Source organism: Perna viridis, chromosome 1 (assembly GCF_037379345.1).
Source record: "Perna viridis isolate PV_CMFRI_1.1 ecotype Kerala chromosome 1, ASM3737934v1, whole genome shotgun sequence".
Classification (NCBI taxonomy): Eukaryota; Metazoa; Mollusca; class Bivalvia; order Mytilida; family Mytilidae; genus Perna; species Perna viridis.
Genome location: NC_142445.1, coordinates 2,256,201 through 2,274,566, shown reverse-complemented (window position 1 = coordinate 2,274,566; position 18,366 = coordinate 2,256,201). Strand labels below are relative to the sequence as shown.

The 18,366-nt window shown below is 32.2% G+C and overlaps 1 protein-coding gene across 2 annotated transcripts in view; it reads left to right on the top strand.

The window, feature by feature from the left end:
- LOC148626828 (synaptophysin-like protein 1) overlaps positions 1–17,843 on the top strand; it is a 35,063-nt gene extending 17,220 nt beyond the window's left edge. For both annotated transcript variants that reach the window (XM_088545724.1, XM_088545803.1), the window contains exons 3-6: positions 9,751–9,872; positions 10,202–10,397; positions 12,369–12,560; positions 14,965–17,843. In XM_088545724.1, the coding sequence (XP_088401850.1) occupies positions 9,751–9,872; positions 10,202–10,397; positions 12,369–12,560; positions 14,965–15,090 (636 nt within the window). In that variant the 3' untranslated portion in view covers positions 15,091–17,843. The remainder of the gene's footprint in view (positions 1–9,750; positions 9,873–10,201; positions 10,398–12,368; positions 12,561–14,964) is intronic.
- The last annotated feature ends 523 nt before the right edge of the window (positions 17,844–18,366 follow it).

The window sequence follows — 18,366 nt, the reverse complement described above, 5'->3', positions numbered from 1 at the left end:
AAAAGCAAGCCAAAATCACTTCAGTCTTTGATTTATTTTTGGTCTGATGGTGAAATTTTTTTATTGGATTCCTTTTTAAAATTCCTGCCTGCATCTTTCAATCAGATTTCAGATATTTCTTGCACTTCTCGAGTTATAAGGGGTTATAGGGGCCACACACCCGAAATAATTGACTTTTTTACTTTTATTTTTTATTTATTGTCCCATTTTGTCATTTTTTTATTTTTTTTTATTGGATTCTATATGAAAATTCTTGTCTGTATTTTGTTTAAGTTTGTCAAAAACTAATATTGTGTTATCACCTGGTCCCCACTTGCCCCAAGTAAACAGAGTTCAACAGCTGCAATGGTATCCTGTTGCGCTCAGCAAAAATAGGCAAAGTTTCCAAAAGTACTAGCAATATGAACTCCTACAAAAAAACTGAGTTCAAGGCTGGACTCTATATAACTAAGGAAAAGTCAAATCAATTTGCATCATATCAAATGGGAAAGTGGGGTGTCAGTATTTTGAGCATTACTCACAGTTTTTCTGGTATTCTTATTTAATATTTTGAAATCTATGTTAGATTTATTTACTGCTAAAATAGGTTTCTTGAGTGAAAATTGGATCAAGTGAACTCTTTCAAATAAGTTTTGTAATGAAAAAGGGACTTTGAAATCTCTTTTCATAATACTTGTGGGAATAACCAGTAAGATGAAAGATATTTTGATCTGATACCAAATGAGAATAGAGCATTATTTCAAGGCAAATAACTTAATTGCATGCAGATATAATGTTGTGATGAATGACTAAAAGTCTTTCTGTTTTATCCATTATTAAAGAATCATGCAATAATTTCACTTAACTCCAAAACAACTCTAGTGATGGAAACTGCATCAATATCTTAATCTCCAGTAAGTAGACACAGATGTCCCCATTTAAAGGAAATTTCTCCTCAACTTTTGTAATTTTTTTCTTTTATTAAAGAAGATTTCACATTGTTTGTGTACTTTCCTGTTTATAAACTCATGTTGAGATGTGATCAATGAAGTAGGAATTATCAAAACAGAGACTGCAGGAGTGATGGATATGGTCTTCGATATTTCCTGGCCTTGACTGGCTTATTTCCAAAAGGACTGACAGAAATTAGATACAGACACAACAAAACATCAATAGTAGTCTTCAAACTCACAATATTCTGTTTTGTTTACTTTTTAATCACACATACATGTACATGTAACTAGGCTAGATCTCACATATTAAGTTTTTTTAAATCACTGATAATTTTAGATACATTTTTTTTAATTTGTTTTAGATAAACTTCACAATCGCCAAATGCCCTACTAAGTTGTTAATTTGAATTGCTACAGTAACTTGTAAGCTTTCCGTAGCTTCAATCAGTTTGTACTGGAGATTTGTTTGTAACAATGCCTAGGTTTGTTGATTGGTGTTTTTATCTGAGATAAATTAAATTTCCCTCTGAGAGTCTTCCTTACAGATTGTCATCACTGAATCCAATTTTCTCATTTTGATTCATTTTGGTATGGTGATAGTAATCAACAATATCAGGAACAGATTCCATCACGTAAAGATTCGTCTAGCAAATTACAATGTTTACTTGTATTTCAGTTTTGTTACATTTTAAATTATCCAATATGGTAAAAAAACAATGTTTTTGTTCAAAACCATGTCTTTTGACCTAAACCCTTAAAGTGAATTAATCTGCATTAATTTGGATGTATTGAGGAGCAAATCTGGCAAAATGTACTGGTAATATCTTAAGATAGTTTCTTATAATTATATATTGTAGGTTTTTAGTTTGGGAGATATATAGGTTTCACCCTGTCTGTCTGTCCATCTGTCTGAATTATTTTCTTAACATCTTTGAGTATTGCTGTGTATTGAAACTTACATAGAGGGACACCAAAAGATTAGTTAAGACTGTTTATTCTGGGTTTGACTGTACCAGTTAGTTTGTTGAAGTATTGCTCTAAAGAGAAATTGCATGCAAAAAGTGAGTTGATGGCTTTCCATACACAAACCTTTCCAGAATATTCCTACTCTATTGCACCTCTGTATTTTATTCTTCATTTTTTGTATGTTCTTTTGTCACATTAGAGTATTCTCTCTTTTTGTCCTTATCACTTGATACACAATTTTATCATTGACTCATTAATTAACTAATGAAGTGTATGGTTTGGGAGATATATGAAGCATAAAAGACATTAACATTAGACAGTTATGGTGACAACATGAATATTGTTTAAAGGAAATAAGTCTCAGAAAATAAGCAGTGTTTGACATTTTTCTGACAGGCTGCCATTAGGGCAGTGATTTGGTTAGATGAGAGAATTCCCTTTATAGTTTTATATTGAGTATATCCATACACAAATGAACCTTATGGTTTTATGTATAAACATTGTCTATGTATATACACATACTGTGACTTCATTCCTGAAGTAACAATAGTTTTCTCGTGATATTTTTTCATGATTTATTGTTTGTTGTAGATAAGTGAAAATTACTGTATTGTACAATTTAGTCATGGTCTATAGAAACAGTCAGATTAATGCTGACAAATGACTGTATTGTACAGGTTAGTCATGGTCTATATGACTGTATTGTACAGGTTAGCCATGGTCTATAGAAACAGTCGGATTAATGCTGAAAAATGACTGTATTGTACAGGTTAGTCATGGTCTATAGAAACTGTCAGATTAATGCTGACAAATGACTGTATTGTATAGGTTAGTCATGGTCTATAGAAACAGTCTGATTATTGCAAACAAATGACGGTATTGTACAATTTAGTCATGGTCTATAGAAACAGTTGGATCAATGCTGACAAATGACTGTATTGTACAGGTTAGTCATGGTCTATAGAAACAGTCAGATCAATGCTGACAAATGAATGTATTGTACAGGTTAGTCATATTCTGTAGAAGCAGTCATATTAATGGTGACAAATGACTGTGTTGTACAGGTTAATCATGGTCTATAGAAACAGTCAGATTAATGCTGACAAATGACTGTATTGTACAGGTTAGTCATGGTCTATAGAAACAGTCAGATTAATGCCGACTAGTGGATGTATTGTACAGGTTAGTCATGGTCTATAGAAACAGTCAGATTAATGCTGACTAGTGGATGTATTGTACAGGTTAGTCATGGTCTATAGAAACAGTCAGATTAATGCTGACTAGTGGATGTATTGTACAGGTTAGTCATGTTCTGTAGAAGCAGTCGGATTAATGCTGACAATGGAGTTGCTATACTGTAGTTTTCTACACAGATTTATTTTTAAATCAAAACTTATGGAAATTAGACTAGGACATGAGGATAAGTTGTTGTTCTAATCATTTGTAGAGACGGTTTGATATTTAGTTCTTGGTAGAATTAACCATTTATGCGGCTTCCTGATGATATTGCTGTTACTTGGAGCTGAAGTTGATTAAAATATCTCATTATTTTCTCTTTAGTAGAACATCAGTGTCGCTTAGAGAAATTAATTGGGAGACTTTTATATTGGTCAGGGAAGATAGATATGGTCATTACAATTCATATATGAAATCAATAGGGTGATCTGTAAACCAGTGGAGAATCAAGTTTTGTGTTATGGTTTATAATACCTTAATTCAGAAAAAACTCTTGTCCCCATAAGTTCAACTGCAAGTCCTGTTTATAATGCCAAGATGTAGAAGAAACTTTTGTATTGTTTCCATAAGTTACACTGTTAGCGTTGCCCATTTATTTCTGTTGTTTTGTACATATTATTTTGGCTATTTTATGTTTTTTTTTCATGTGTATCTGTTTTCCATGTCTGGTCTTTGTCCCTAGATTGCATTCTTTTGATTTTCATTAGAGATTTTGTTCCCTTGATTCCTGAATTGTAGTCCTGTTAAAGAACATCTAATAGTTGAAATATCTTGAAAAAAATATTCTCTCATCAACCATAATCTTTCGGAACAATTTTGTGACTTGTTATAACTATTTTGCTTATAGGTTGAACTTTAACCTTTCACAAGAAACAAGGTCTCATACGTCATAAACTTAATTAAGACTTATTTCATAAAGAAAAACAAAAAACAAAAAAAACTTGATTTTTTTTTATAATATGCTGTACTCTTACAAAATGTATGTATATCAAAAATGTCAAATATTTTAGGAACTTGTTGACAGTACTGAAATTATTTCCATTGATTTACATGTAATTAAACTAGAAACCTAATAAGACACAATGTCAGCTTAAATTTCTTGGAAAAATAACAATTGGTTGAAAGCACAAGATTTTGAATGTTCATCAGTCAGAACTCTGACATGAACATGTCACTATAGATTCTAGGGACACGTTAGTAATATGTCATCCTATTACAGCAGCCAGAGGAATCTCTTATTATATCAAATTTATTGAAAAGAATTCTCCTTTTTCTCTTGGCTACCTAATCTTCTGTTATAAAAGAAAGCCTTGCTTTATAGTTATAAAATAGGCTAATTAATTTTATACAAAGTGTGATAAGTTACAGTGAAGTAAATTTCCTGATGAGTATCCATCATTGATGCTGGCATTGTTTCCATTGGATATCTCAGTTATTAGTAGGTGGAAGTTTAGCTCACATAGATGATGGATGTAAAATGATTGTTAATATTATTTTTCTTAAAGTTCTTGATTTGGTGAGTTATTTTCATTATTTGTGGTCATAACTTATTGGCTATTTTGTTCTTTAAGTGAAAGTTTTCATTGTTCATTTTTCCTTTAAGATTATGCATTAAATATTTCAATTAATGCTTTTGGTAATAAAGCAGAAAGGCTGACTTACACTTGAAATGTTTCTTAAGTGAAAGTTGAATGAAGGATGAATTTTCAATTATAATTTTTTAAAAAGTATGAATATTCTGTAACTAATCTACGTGCATTGTAAAGAAAATAAATGCATAGTGTACATGAATGTGTATTTAGGAAACTATCAATGTGTGAACCTATGTAGTAATGTTACTTTATTAAATTCTGCATGGTTCCTGTATATTCCAACGTGGTTTGAATTTTTTTTAATATAATTTTGCTAGCTTTACATGGGAGTGAAAAATATAACTTTAATATTGCTTGGATTTTTTTTAGCGTAACAGTATAAGTACGTAATATTGGCTAGAAATATATGTCTACATTATGGACATTAGATAAAACTTGGAGTAAATTAGGAATAATGTTTCTGTAGGATATGATTCACCATCAGACATCTTGTTGACCACATTTGAATCCTCTTCATAGGAAGATCCAAGGTGAACCTTAGAAAGTAAGAAGACTAAAGTTCTTCTCATTTTGTCAGCTTTTCATTTACGTTAGGCATACATCCCTGCATGGTGAAACACGACTACTTTGCACTCTATTTTTAGGACTTGAATAGGAGGGTGCAAATAAAATAGTGACACTCTGTATATCGTTCTTTCCTTGCCGCTGGGTTATATCAATTAACAAGCCCAGTAGACTTAATTATGGCCAAGAGAAAGCGTGGGCAGCATCTTTTATTTTTACATGGTTCGACGCCTCGATTGTGACACAGGTGTATGACTTTGATAATTGAAATATAATTGCATTTCTTTTGTCGTATGAATTTTGAAATAAAACAATTTACATGGAAAATTTGACACAATACACAATTTATAATAGGCGACCCTAGGTGAGTTTAACTGAGCTTTTCTGGTACAAATTATATTTTTTTATAGGTCAGTCAAAATATTTAGTTTTAGCAAAGAAGATTTAGAACACGAGGAAGGTTTAGCAGGAAACCTTTATGGGTTCTCAAATAAAATGATCAAAAACCAATAAAAAATAAACATATTCATATTATCTTATAGCTGTACTTGTGGGATACTGGTACACTTGTTAATAGTAACATTTTGTAAAAAAGAGTGAAATCAATATTTTCATTGAAGATCGAGATCGGAACTGTTCAAATCTTAAATGTGAATTTAATTTACTTTATGTAAAAAGTTCAATCAAATATGGCAGAACATAATGAAATATTTCTATGTAATCTACGAAAAAAGTGGTTTCGTCTCTCAGTGGATTCTAGTCTTCACACATGTAAAAATGAAATATTTCGTCATTGTTTATCATTTTCTTCTCGAAGTTGTTTAATTCTACAACTATAAGTATATATTCGCTGGCAAACCAAAACATTCAATCTTTTGACTCTCATTTGTAGAAATCATGTAAAAAGTGTAGAAGCCCCACTCATTTCAACCACACAATCTATGAGTTGAGAACCAATGACGTAGCACGGTCATGTGACCACATGGCTAATTAAAATTTGTATGGCTTGGATCATCGTGGATTTTGAATAAATTTATCTTCAATTAACGATGTAAGTGTCTACAAGGGGCATTTTAATGTTATATATTAGGTGTAATTAATCAAATAAACTGAAAAGTGAAAAAAATAATTTTTTGTGTCATGTCTCCTTTAAGAGTTCAATACCAATGCTAGATTAAGGTCTTGGATGACATCCATAAAAGGTCCAGAATTGTCAGCTGAAGGTAAAAAAAAACCTTTAATGGAAATATCTGGAAATTTACTATGAACCTATTGTAGGATAGATTGTAATGTGTGGAACGTCTTTAACTCTTTGATGCTTTATGTGGGACTTGCATGTTCTAAGAACCTGTTTTATACTAGAACAGCAAAAATTATTTTGGGTCTTATAGTATCACCATTTTATTGTTGTCGTGGATAGTGTCCATTTGCTTTCTTTATGTACATTTTTAACACATTGTTTCTTCGGACAGTAAATATGTATTTTTATTAGAATTATAAAAAAAGTTCTGATTAATCTGATTTTGATGATTCATACATCAATGTCTTCATACTGAAATTCTGTTAATCATTTTGAAATTCTGTAATAAAAGTTTTTTAGGGATTACTTATCTTGAACTGTTTTGGAGTTAAAAGAAGTTTGGCCACTACTTAAACACTATTGGTTACAAATGAACGATACCACTGTGAACAGCATAATGTTTGGAACTTTTAAATTAGCACATATTGTAATAATTTGGTTGATGTTTCTTTAACTTTTCAGAAATTGTGTGAAAGACTTTTCCATTTTTATGGAGTGATTGTACCTACTGAGATACACTTAAAAATAGAATAAACTTTTCATTGAAACCTTTTGTACTGGGTCTGAATTAGACCACTGGTGGTATAAATATCTTCTCATCCTTTAGCTATGGATTTCATGTGCCTAAATTCGTGCACTGTAAACATTAAGTTTGAAAAATATTAAAGTATATGAACACCGTATCTTGTCTCATTTTCGAGTGTTCAGTCCCGTGTGACAAACCTTTGTGCTGATGAGCCTTATATTAGAAGGTTAAGTTCGACACTAGTTAAGTGGGTTTTGGCCATCAGGACAGGTTCATTCAACATGAGGGGACAGTCAGATAGTTAGAACTCTTAAATGAAAAGTCAGTATGATCATTTGTGTCTGTAGAGTAAATTACTCTTTTATAATCAGCATGATCAAACATGTTTGTAGAGAATTACTCGGATGTGTTCTATATATCATGGGTATTAGCTATTGAAACTACTTAAAACATTTTATGGATATAAGAACTTGTTTTGGTTGGCATTTAAAGGTAATCCATATGGATTTGATTCTGTTGTGTCTTTGAAAGTCAATTTTCCCTTGTCATTTGGTAATCTGTAAATTGCCATATTGAAGAATTTTTGCCCACAGAATGGTAAGTATAACCTGATATTGCCTTCCTAATTAGGCTGATGTTAATTCCCTTGATAAATATTGATGGAGAAAAAGAGATGCACATGGTAGATTTATTTCTTAATAGTTATTCAGTTGTGATTAGGATTCTGTGTCCATTATATTAATAAAGAGGTGGATGCATTTTAAAGCACTAAATTTTCCTGAGACATTAAAGGATTAGATTTATGGGAGAATGTAGAATATGCATGCACAGAATAATTTGATATTCAAAGCAAATATTGAAATTCTACCTTTGTTTGGTTATCAGTATTCTGTAATTTTTTTCAGAATTGATTTTTTCACTAAGGTTTGAATCTTGTAATTTTCCTTAAAGAATCAATTCTCAGTGATGTACTATAAAAAGTAGTCTTAATTGTCTGGTTTTTATTTTGAGTTTTTGTTTAAGGGGTAGATAGATTCTCTGAATGGCTCAAAATTCTTCTGTCAGAAACATTGTGTGTAATTAAGAAGTAATTGTTTGAACTCTTTAACACAGGCACTCAGTGTGTGTTATAGCAAGTCTTAACACATTCCCTGATCGACATCACAAAATAAGTATAAAAAAAACCATCCTTTATAGGCAGAACAGATAATCTTGTAAGTTTGAAACTTATATGTCCAAGAAAAAATAATACCTTTTGAACTTTTGAACTGAGGGAGACATGTTTTTGAAGACGAAACAAACATTAATAAATAAATTTTAAATGACAACCATTTGAGATGTTTTTGTCTTGTTTTTTTTTTTTTAAATTGATCAAAGTTAAATGTAGAACAAAATCCACATGGCCTTAAATATTTATTTTAGTTCCTTGGTGAAATTATCTCCCTTCAAAGATCAATACCACTGATATTATACAGCTGCAAAAAAATTGTGCAATATCTGAAATATTTGTTGTTGAAACTTGATGAAATTTGTTATAAGATTAGGGATTAAGGCTAGAAATTTCTACAACCAGTCATTAAGATTCCACACGTGCATTTCAGAATTTCAGCCATGAACTACTATTTTAAAAGCAAGGCATTTTCATACACCCATAAAAAAGTGTTTTGTTCATATAATGGTATCACCCTGTTGTCTTCTTTGGTATCCGTTAAGTTTATTTACGAAAAATTAAGTAAAATCTTTTTGAAACTTTTATATTGTTCATAGGGCCATACCAGAGGGTCATATAGTTTATGAAGGTTTTTTCACCACCCCTTTTAGAAATAAGGGGCTAAAAGAGAAAGAATGGGTATATAATAATAATATATATATATATAATTGGAATTATTTATCTGATTTCTATGATTCAGATGACAGTTTATTCTCTTTGATATTTTATGTTTAAAATCGTTTACAGGTTTTTCAACTCTGATTTTTGGTCTGATTTAAAATTAAACTTTTTTCCTTTTTTTATGATATTTCAAATTTTGTGCTTAATTGTGTCCAAACCTGTTGTTGTGTCCATAATGAACTGTGATTCCATATGCTTAAACGTGCCAAAAACTAATATTGTGTCCACCCATGCCCCAAGTGAACAGAGTTCTACATGCTGATATCATATCCTGCATCTGTGAATCTATATTAACCAATCAAAAAAGTGCTTATTTCCTACAATAAATGACAATATTTTTAAGTTACTGAATGCTGACTGTTTTTCCGTCTATTCTAAATTCACAATTCACTTTCCAAAATATCATATTTATTGTCTGAAATCATACATTAGTTCTATATTATAAGGACACATATATCAAACATGTCAGGTTGTATGTTCTTATTCCTATACCAGGAATGGATATGATGAATGTGTCAAAGAGACAACAACCCTACTGGGATGAAACACGTCAGCTACAGGGTACCCATGGGTCTTCATTGAAAAACGAGGAAACCCTTACACCACTGGGCAGGCTGTAGCTGTCCACAAAACATTACATGTTTACACATGTTACTCTATGTATTATTAAGCAATACATAGGTGTTGACAGCAGTACCAGATTATAGTAGGTGTGTGTTATTCTTGTTTTGTTTCTATTGTAGATATTATCTATATTTGCCTTTGCTACTACAGTAGGAGTTGATCAGAGAATTGTTTTCCATGCAGACTGTTCTAATACTACTGAAACAACTTCCAGGGCAATACAGATAACTTACCCATTTGAGTGAGTTTTACTCTATTCAGTTTATATGTTAGTTAATCTGTTTTGTCTGGTCTGTCTGTCTGTCTGTCTGTCTGTTAATCCTTCTACAGTACAGCTAATTTGTGTTAGAAAGGAGAATTACAATTTTTTATTTGTTTACAATAAACCAAGATTCAATTTATAGATCTACAAAAAAAAAGATACAGAATAGAGTTACTATTGCCTCTGAACACAATTATTTATTTTGATGTATTGATATGCTATTAACCATGTGTTCCTGATAAATCTTATTTCTAGAATTATTATGGAAGTACTTAGTATGTCACAATTCATTATGACTTGTCTTTCAGTTTACACAGTGAGAAATTTCAAATTCCTTTATGTTCTACACCTACTGGAGAAGTTTCATTGATAGAGGGAGCTAAGTCTTCAGCAGAATTCTATGTATTTGTCGGGGTGTTTGTGTTTCTCTACTGTTTGGCAGCATTAGTTTTATATCTACTGTTTGATGAAGTATATAGATCTAATACCAACCTAGCTACAGCTGTAAGTATTAAGTGACTGTCCCTCCTGCTGTTTAATTCCAAAACTTAAGTTATTTCAAAATTTCTATTATGGTCACCTAAAATACCATGTGAGCTTTTGCCATCACTTGTCATCTGTTGTCTGTGGCAATAGGTTTTTGTTTGTTGGGGTTTAATCTCCGAGCAGCAATATTTCAGCTATATTCAGACAATGAACATGAAATGAAAAAAAAGGATGGGTCACAAGGATAATAGGGTCGACAAATTTTGATTGCCACTGGAAAAAGGGGGGATGGGTAAGATCGGGCAATTTAGCCTCCTGTGGCGGAGCGCAAAGGTTCCTACTCCTATCGAATACCACAGCAGGGTTCTTTAACGTGCGAGGAACATGGCATCTTTCCCAACACGATGCACCACTATGGTTTGCGGTCAGGTTTTCCGTATTATAGCCTGACAACCCCAGCATGTAACACGCCAGGGGTACCCCATTCCACCACCTGGGGCACACATCCCAGTTGTTCTGTGGGCAGAGCGCCTAGCCCCCGGCTAGGTTTCTGAGCACTATTTAGTCGCCTTATACGACAAGCTTAGCGCTGCTGCAGGCCTATTCTTTTAACACCCGGACCTGCACGGGGCCAATAGGAAAAAAAACCTTTTAATTGATGAAAAATCCTTATGATAAAGTCTACAAAATTCTCCATTGGGTCAAAATTATCTTCCTTCTGTAGAGTTATTGCCCTTAAAAGACAAAATATGAATATTTTTGCCGTTTTTAGCCAATATTTTGAAAAATTATAATAAATAGAAACAAAACTTTGTATTGGTGAAGTAATCCTTATAAGAAGTGCTACAAAGGTCTTTATTGGGTCAAAGTTGTAAATATGTCTCCTTGTTAGGGTTGAAAGTTGGTATTGGGTTATGGCTCCAATTGTTCGGGAATTAATGGGCCAAAAACAAGCATTCCTTACAATTTAACTGCACAACTGCAGTAAAAGCATGATTCTGTTCCACAATAATCTATAAAGATGGTCAGACTGGGATTGATTTTGATGTACAGACAATAACTTGACCAAAAGCAATTAGATCTTTTCAAAATTGAATCACATGGTGCCATCCTGTCACAGGAAGGCCTGGGTTAATTTTGGGGCTATGACTTGAACCAATCAGAATTTTTAGTGAAAAAGGGGCCCATAACAAGTGTTTTTCTCATGTGGTTTTCCTGATGTCCAGACAATGATTTAAGTACAAATATGTATAAGTGAATGGATATCTTTTGAATTGTATTACAAGGTGCTATACCGTAAAAAGGGACTGGAATTGATTTTGGAGGGCTGTAACTTGAGCCAATTAAGTGTCAGTCTGTAAGAATCAAGCAGTTGGTGAAACATGATATGAAAATCCCAACCCACCATTTTGAGAGCATAATGTGACTATTTGCTCCATCAGAATCAAGGAAAAAAGACAAGATTTTCCATTTCACTTTGGTAAATTGAGTTATAATTTCATTGACTGAAAATGAACATTTCAGGGGCAGATAACTCTGCTAAAAACCTCATTTTTCTAACATTCTATTGAAAAATTTCTGAACAAATCCATTGATGCAGAGATCAAATAGTAGTCTTTGCAAATAGAGAAATCATCTTTGAGTGAAATTATATTGTTCGATCAATGGGTTTTTGACATGCATGTTTCTGATTTTTCCCATTTTTCCTGATTATTACAAATACACTTAATAATTGAAAAATGTCTGTGGTTGATTTCACAAAAACTCTGAAGAGTCACAACACTATTATCTATACTGAGGTCATAATTTGGAACCAATTTAGCACAAATAATTTTTTTAAGTTGACATTAGTAACCTATTTGTGCTACTCAGCAAGACGAGTAATAAACCAAAGTTCATTTAGCTGGTACTAAAACATGTATTCCTTTGTATATATATCATAGTAGTTGTCATGGTATTTGTCATATGGACTTACTAATTTTATTTCAGGATTTTATAATTTCTGTTGTACTGACCTTATTCTGGTTGATAGGATCTTCAGCTTGGGCCCAAGGTTTGACCAATCTCAAGTTCTATACAAACTTTAAAGAATGTGGACAGTTTGAACGTGTTACTGATTGTAAAATATATGGATGTACACAGACTGAATTTCCTAACTTTGCAAGCTTGAATGTTTCTGTTGTAAGTATAATGTACACAGACTGAATTTCCCAACTTTGCAAGCTTGAATGTTTCTGTTGTAAGTCATATTTTTACATGTAGATATAGAAACAAACAGAAATATAACTGGTTGGTATTCTGTAAGTTATTTTGGTTTTACTAGTACAGTTCACTAATTTCTATATTAACAGTGATGTATCAAACAAAATGTAAAAATCTTGTTTCTGATACTAGTATACATTCTGTGCACCTTTTTTTTCTTTAGAAACAATCACTATATACAAGTCATATTTCAACAGTATATAACCATTATAGAAATATGAAGTACACTTGAAAATTATCTGGCAATAATAATCTTATATTCATCATGCTATATATGCACTATTTTATCAGAAGATTCCTTGGGGAGAAGAATAAATAATCAACAACAAAAATTGAGGCTCATCCAAATCTGAACATTTTGAAATTTTGCCTTAGCCAAAAAGTCAAAATTAAGCATATAACTGTAATGATTTCATTAACTATTTATAAGTATGTGATTTTAACAAGTTAGCTACATAGGCAAAAGTGCAACATATGCAACAATATCACATGCTCGTAAAAACATGCACAAAATTGTTCAGCCGATACAAGGAACTCATTCTCAAATACAGATGTACTTGTAAATGATAAGTACATGCAGGCATCTCCCACCTTATTTTTTATGTTAATATTCTTTACAAAGCACATAAAGCTAAATACTTGACCAGTAAGTTGACTAAAGCATTAAATAGGCTAATTTGTAAGCGATGTAGCTATGAAGATGTTGTCAAATTGTTAAAGATAGCATATTGATTCACTCAAAGGGTCTTTACATGGAAACTAACACACTGTATTTAAAAGTAGTCTTCTGCATGGCATGGGTTGTGTCTTTATTGTATGACTTACGATGTGATGTGTTTCTCAACCTTGCATGGGAAGAATTGGGAAAGTAGGGCCAAATGGTCGGCAAAGTCAAGATCATTGAGATGGTCCAGGAGTGTACACTGGATTCCATTACTTTTGTTGTTAGTTCTTTCTCTCATGATCCAGTCAATTGCGGACAAGAACAAGAATGGTGAAAGGACACATCCCTGACAAACTACTGTCTGGGCTGGAAACTTTTCGGTTACATCTCCTCCATGAAGTACCCTGCATGTCATGCCTTGATGTGTATTTCTGATGATTGCTACAAATTTCTTGGATATTCTGTAGTGCCTCATGATGTTCCATAGTACTGCTCTATCTACACTATCGAAGGTCTTCTCGAAGTCAATGAAATTGATTTAAAGTGGTGATATTACATATGTCATGATGAGGACATATCTTTTTGTAGGCTTAAATGGGTCTGGAGCTGGTATGTCAGTTAACTGCTGGTAGTCCTTTGTTTGTGCACTTGTGTAATGTATGTATAATCAGTTCCTTTATTTCTTTTTTTAAAAGGGACTCAGACCTTTTAAACTGATTTTTAGGTGTGTTTCGTTGTGTAATATTTTTCCACAGTGGCCAGATTTAAAAGGGGGAGGATTGGCTTTAGCCCCCACCATTTTTTGCACCTTTCCCAAGTCAGGAATTTTGGCCTCTGTATGTATTGATAAGTTTTCTTTTTTAGTTTACTTTTATGTTGCTGGAGTATTAAGGGGCAACCATTTCACTGTACCTGTGCATAATTTTGTTTTGGACCAGCTGCAGCCTGCCCTGACATGTAAGGGTTTCCTCATCATTCATTAAAGACCCATGTGGGGCCTTGAGTTGACATTTTTCATCCCAGTGAGGTTGTTGTCTTTTTGACATATTCACCATATCCATTGTTATATTTTATAGGTTTAAGACCAGGATGAGAAATACATGTTTTTGTGCATTTTAAAAGTACACTAAATCATGTTTTTAAAAATCATATGGAAACTGCACTCTTTCTTGTATGAAATCTTATCAAAAACCTGTTATTACAAAATGTACCATATGATTTTTAATTGTTTTTCATGAATTAATCTTTTAGTCAGATACACAGTTTTTTCATTGTGGTCCTAAACATATGAACAACATGTTGCATTTTTTCCTGTGTAGAGTGGAGTTTAGCAGGACATTGTGGTACATGTGTACTAGAGTGCAGTTTAGCAGGACATTGTGGTACATGTACATGTGTACTAGAGTGGAGTTTGATAGGACATTGTAGTATATGTGTACTAGAGTGGAGTTTGATAGGACATTGTAGTGTATGTGTACTAGAGTGGAGTTTGATAGGACATTGTAGTGTATGTGTACTAGAGTGGAGTGGGCAGGTCATTGTTGTGTATGTGTACCAGAGCGGAGTTGGGCTTGACATTGTGATACATGTACTGTCAATGTGTCTTGTTGTGATAAAAGTTTTATTGTGAAACAACATACTTGCTATTGACTTTTTCAGATATTTGGTTTCCTGAACATGTTGGTATGGGCTGGAAACTTGTGGTTCCTGTACAAGGAGACACCATGGTTTATAATCCGTAACAAGCCACCACAGGAACCCACTACTGATCCTCAGAGGATATAAACAATGTAGATATACAATGGACTGTTAATTTAATTTGATTTCTGTGAAGAACCACTATTTTGGAGAATCTGACAAAACCATGGTAACCATTCAGATTTTACTTACAGAAATATGCTTTTCTAAGACTGGTAATTGGAAAAAATCTTTATAAACCATTTAATAACTTTAATTAATGTCCACGAAATAAATTATCTTCACCTTTGTGCTGAAAAGTTATTATGACAGGGTTACTGGTGAAATTCTTAATTTGTAAACAACTAAAAAAAGTTAATGATATTAATTTGACCTTAAATTTGTTCCGAGACTTCACATGTTAGTACTAATGGTTTTTAATTGAACAATAGAATATTGTGTGCTTTGTTTGTATGTATATGTTGGGTAAAATATGTATATGCCATGCTCATGTTATATTAAAATTACCGCAAATAACTTGATTTAAGTCAAAGTTATTGTTTAGGATTTGTATCCCTATATGTTTCTCATTGAAATATCTTAATTGAATACAGTTGATCCATTACCTACCATTCAGGTAGAGAAAGTATTGATTGAAATTTCAATACTTGGATAAAAAAAATCAAATCTTGAAAAAAATCATTAGAACAAATTTAGTAAAAGCAGCCTTTTAGATTAAAAATATAGGAATGTATTTCTTTGAAATTTATTTTAGTTTTACATTAAATGTATACAGTGAAACTTCTCCAAACCGGACCCTTAGAAAACCGGTCTTCCCTCCAACCCAGCCGTTTTCAAAAGTCCTGGCCAATGTACATTAAAACCTGTGTGTTTTGTCTTCAATGGAGCCGCCACCCCTTAAAACCATACACAGTTTTAGTTACATATTTCAAATAAATAGTTTTTTTCACAGTTTTAGTTACATATTTCAAATAAAAACAACCTCTCAATTCCAGCCGCCCAGTTTTTGTTTACCTATAAGTAATGTGTCAACAAAACTGTAAGTGATTATGTAATATTATATAATTAATAATTCATACACTGACCCGTTTGCATTTCATCAGTGGACAGATGATAATTGAAGGGGACAGATTTAATCCAGACATTAGATTTTGTCGCTGGTTGGCTGCCACACGTCAGGCAACCTGGGTCATTTAATACAAATGTAGTACGATCTTTACAATCTTTTAACTGTCAATTGATATGACCTGTACCCAAGCCAATACAACATAGGGGTGAAATTATTAGACTGTGTAGATAGGTAATTTACAAAAACGATACAAATTATTAATTACCATCAATAGCCCTTTGATCTTTACTACACATTCTTTCAAAACTGAACATTATTTTGTTGGCAGTACCGTTTGTAAAATCAAATCTTTACAAATGATGCAAGTTTTGGAATGTAATAAAAGGCCAAAAGTTTTGAATTGGAATTGAACATGTCTCGACCAACAAACTGACAAGGTTGAGGGTTATGGAATACATTAATGGAAACAGCTCTTAGAATGCATTGCCATTTTTCACAAAACCAGCCACCCGTATAAACCGGCCATTTTTTCTTGTCCCAGTGGTGGCCAGTTTGGAGAAGTTTCACTGTATTAGCATACCAAATATTAAATATACATACATGACTAACTTGTGTGTGTTGTATGGAAGAAATCCTTGTACATTGTGATTCTGATCAGTTATTTAATGATTGTATAGGCTTGTAGTTATATTGTGAATTTAGTGTAAATATATAGACATCATTTAGGATTGTGAATCATGTATAGATCTGTTATTTCTTCATTATTTTTCTCGAGTTTTTGAGTTCATTATTCAGGTGATGAGTAGAAGCCTATTACTTATTTACCGTCTGTTTTTAGATTTACAATGATTTATTAAGTGCCATTTGTGTATTTAATGAAGGGATTTCTTATTTAAATTTTGTTATCAAATTAGTATCATTACAAAGGTTTGTCATCGAGTAAGTATTCAATTTTTGCAGTGTAACTCTATTTCTTCAGAAACACTGTATTTCAAATAGATTTAAGTAAATTCAAAGATATGTGACACTTTAGCCTAGAATGTATAACCAAGATTTTATATGAATATGTACTTAAAAATATCTTTTATCTCAGTAGGTTTTAATTATATTACACATTCCACAAAGAACTACCCCTGGCATAATGGTTTACTTTTAGGATTAATTATTTTGAATCTGATTGGTTTACTTTTAGGATTAATTATTTTGAATCTGATTAATATATTGAGATTGATGCTTTGTGTGTTAATTTGAAGTGCTATACAGTTGTGTCAAGCATGTTCTATTTTTTCTTTGAATTTTTCACATTTAAAACCCAGTCACAGATCTGCAACATATTGTCATAAAATATTTTCATATCAGAAATCGAAGGTTTTCATATCAATAGCTCCACTCGAAATTAACATTTTATTCAAGTTGGACAAAATTCATCTTTAGGGAGAAGTCATTCAAAATTAAGACAACAAAATCAGAGGCATTCAGAATATTAATTTATCTCATTGAGACATGTGGTTGGTATTTCCTGAGCCAAGAAAAGCTATTTCACTTGGGTTATTAATGAATATCCCTTCAATAAGCCAAAAATTCATAATTGTATATGAAATACACTCGGTGTCATGACATAAAGTTAGAACTTTTTTTTGTAAAATGATATTATGGAGCGATTGCCTTCTGATTAAAGCTAAGGATGTTGTATTAATGATGTTATTATGGTGTTGTTTCATTATTAACATAATTTTGTTTATAGTATTAAAGTTTTGTATTTATCAATTTATGGACTGTTTTAATTTAATTTTGTTCCCAGCCACAGGGGACTTACTGATGGTCTATGTCTGTCTGTCTCCTTTGATATTGCTTGTCAAATAAGATGTGTAGATGCCAATACTATCATTCCATTTCAGTTTGACAAATTTTGTAGTAGCTATGCCACTTTTGACAGTTTTTAAGATTTGGTACAATCTTCAGGATATTTTCCTAACAGATATTGAGGAAATGCCTAGATATTTAATATATTGCTTTTGCATGATGACTTGTACGATGTCTCTCCTTTTCAGGTGCATTGCTAATCTACATGTACTTCCTGTTTACAGTATTTTAGGTGATACACAATTGAAATTTTCTTAACAGATTTCTCAGCATCTTGAGGGAATGCATAGATATTTGGTAGTATTGCTTTTGCATTACAACTTGTTCCATGTCTCCCTGTTCTGTGTTAAATGGTTAAGTGGGGGTGTTTTTAGCTTGACGTAAATGTGCTACAACTTGTTAAAGTGTAGATGTGCGTACTTAGATAATAT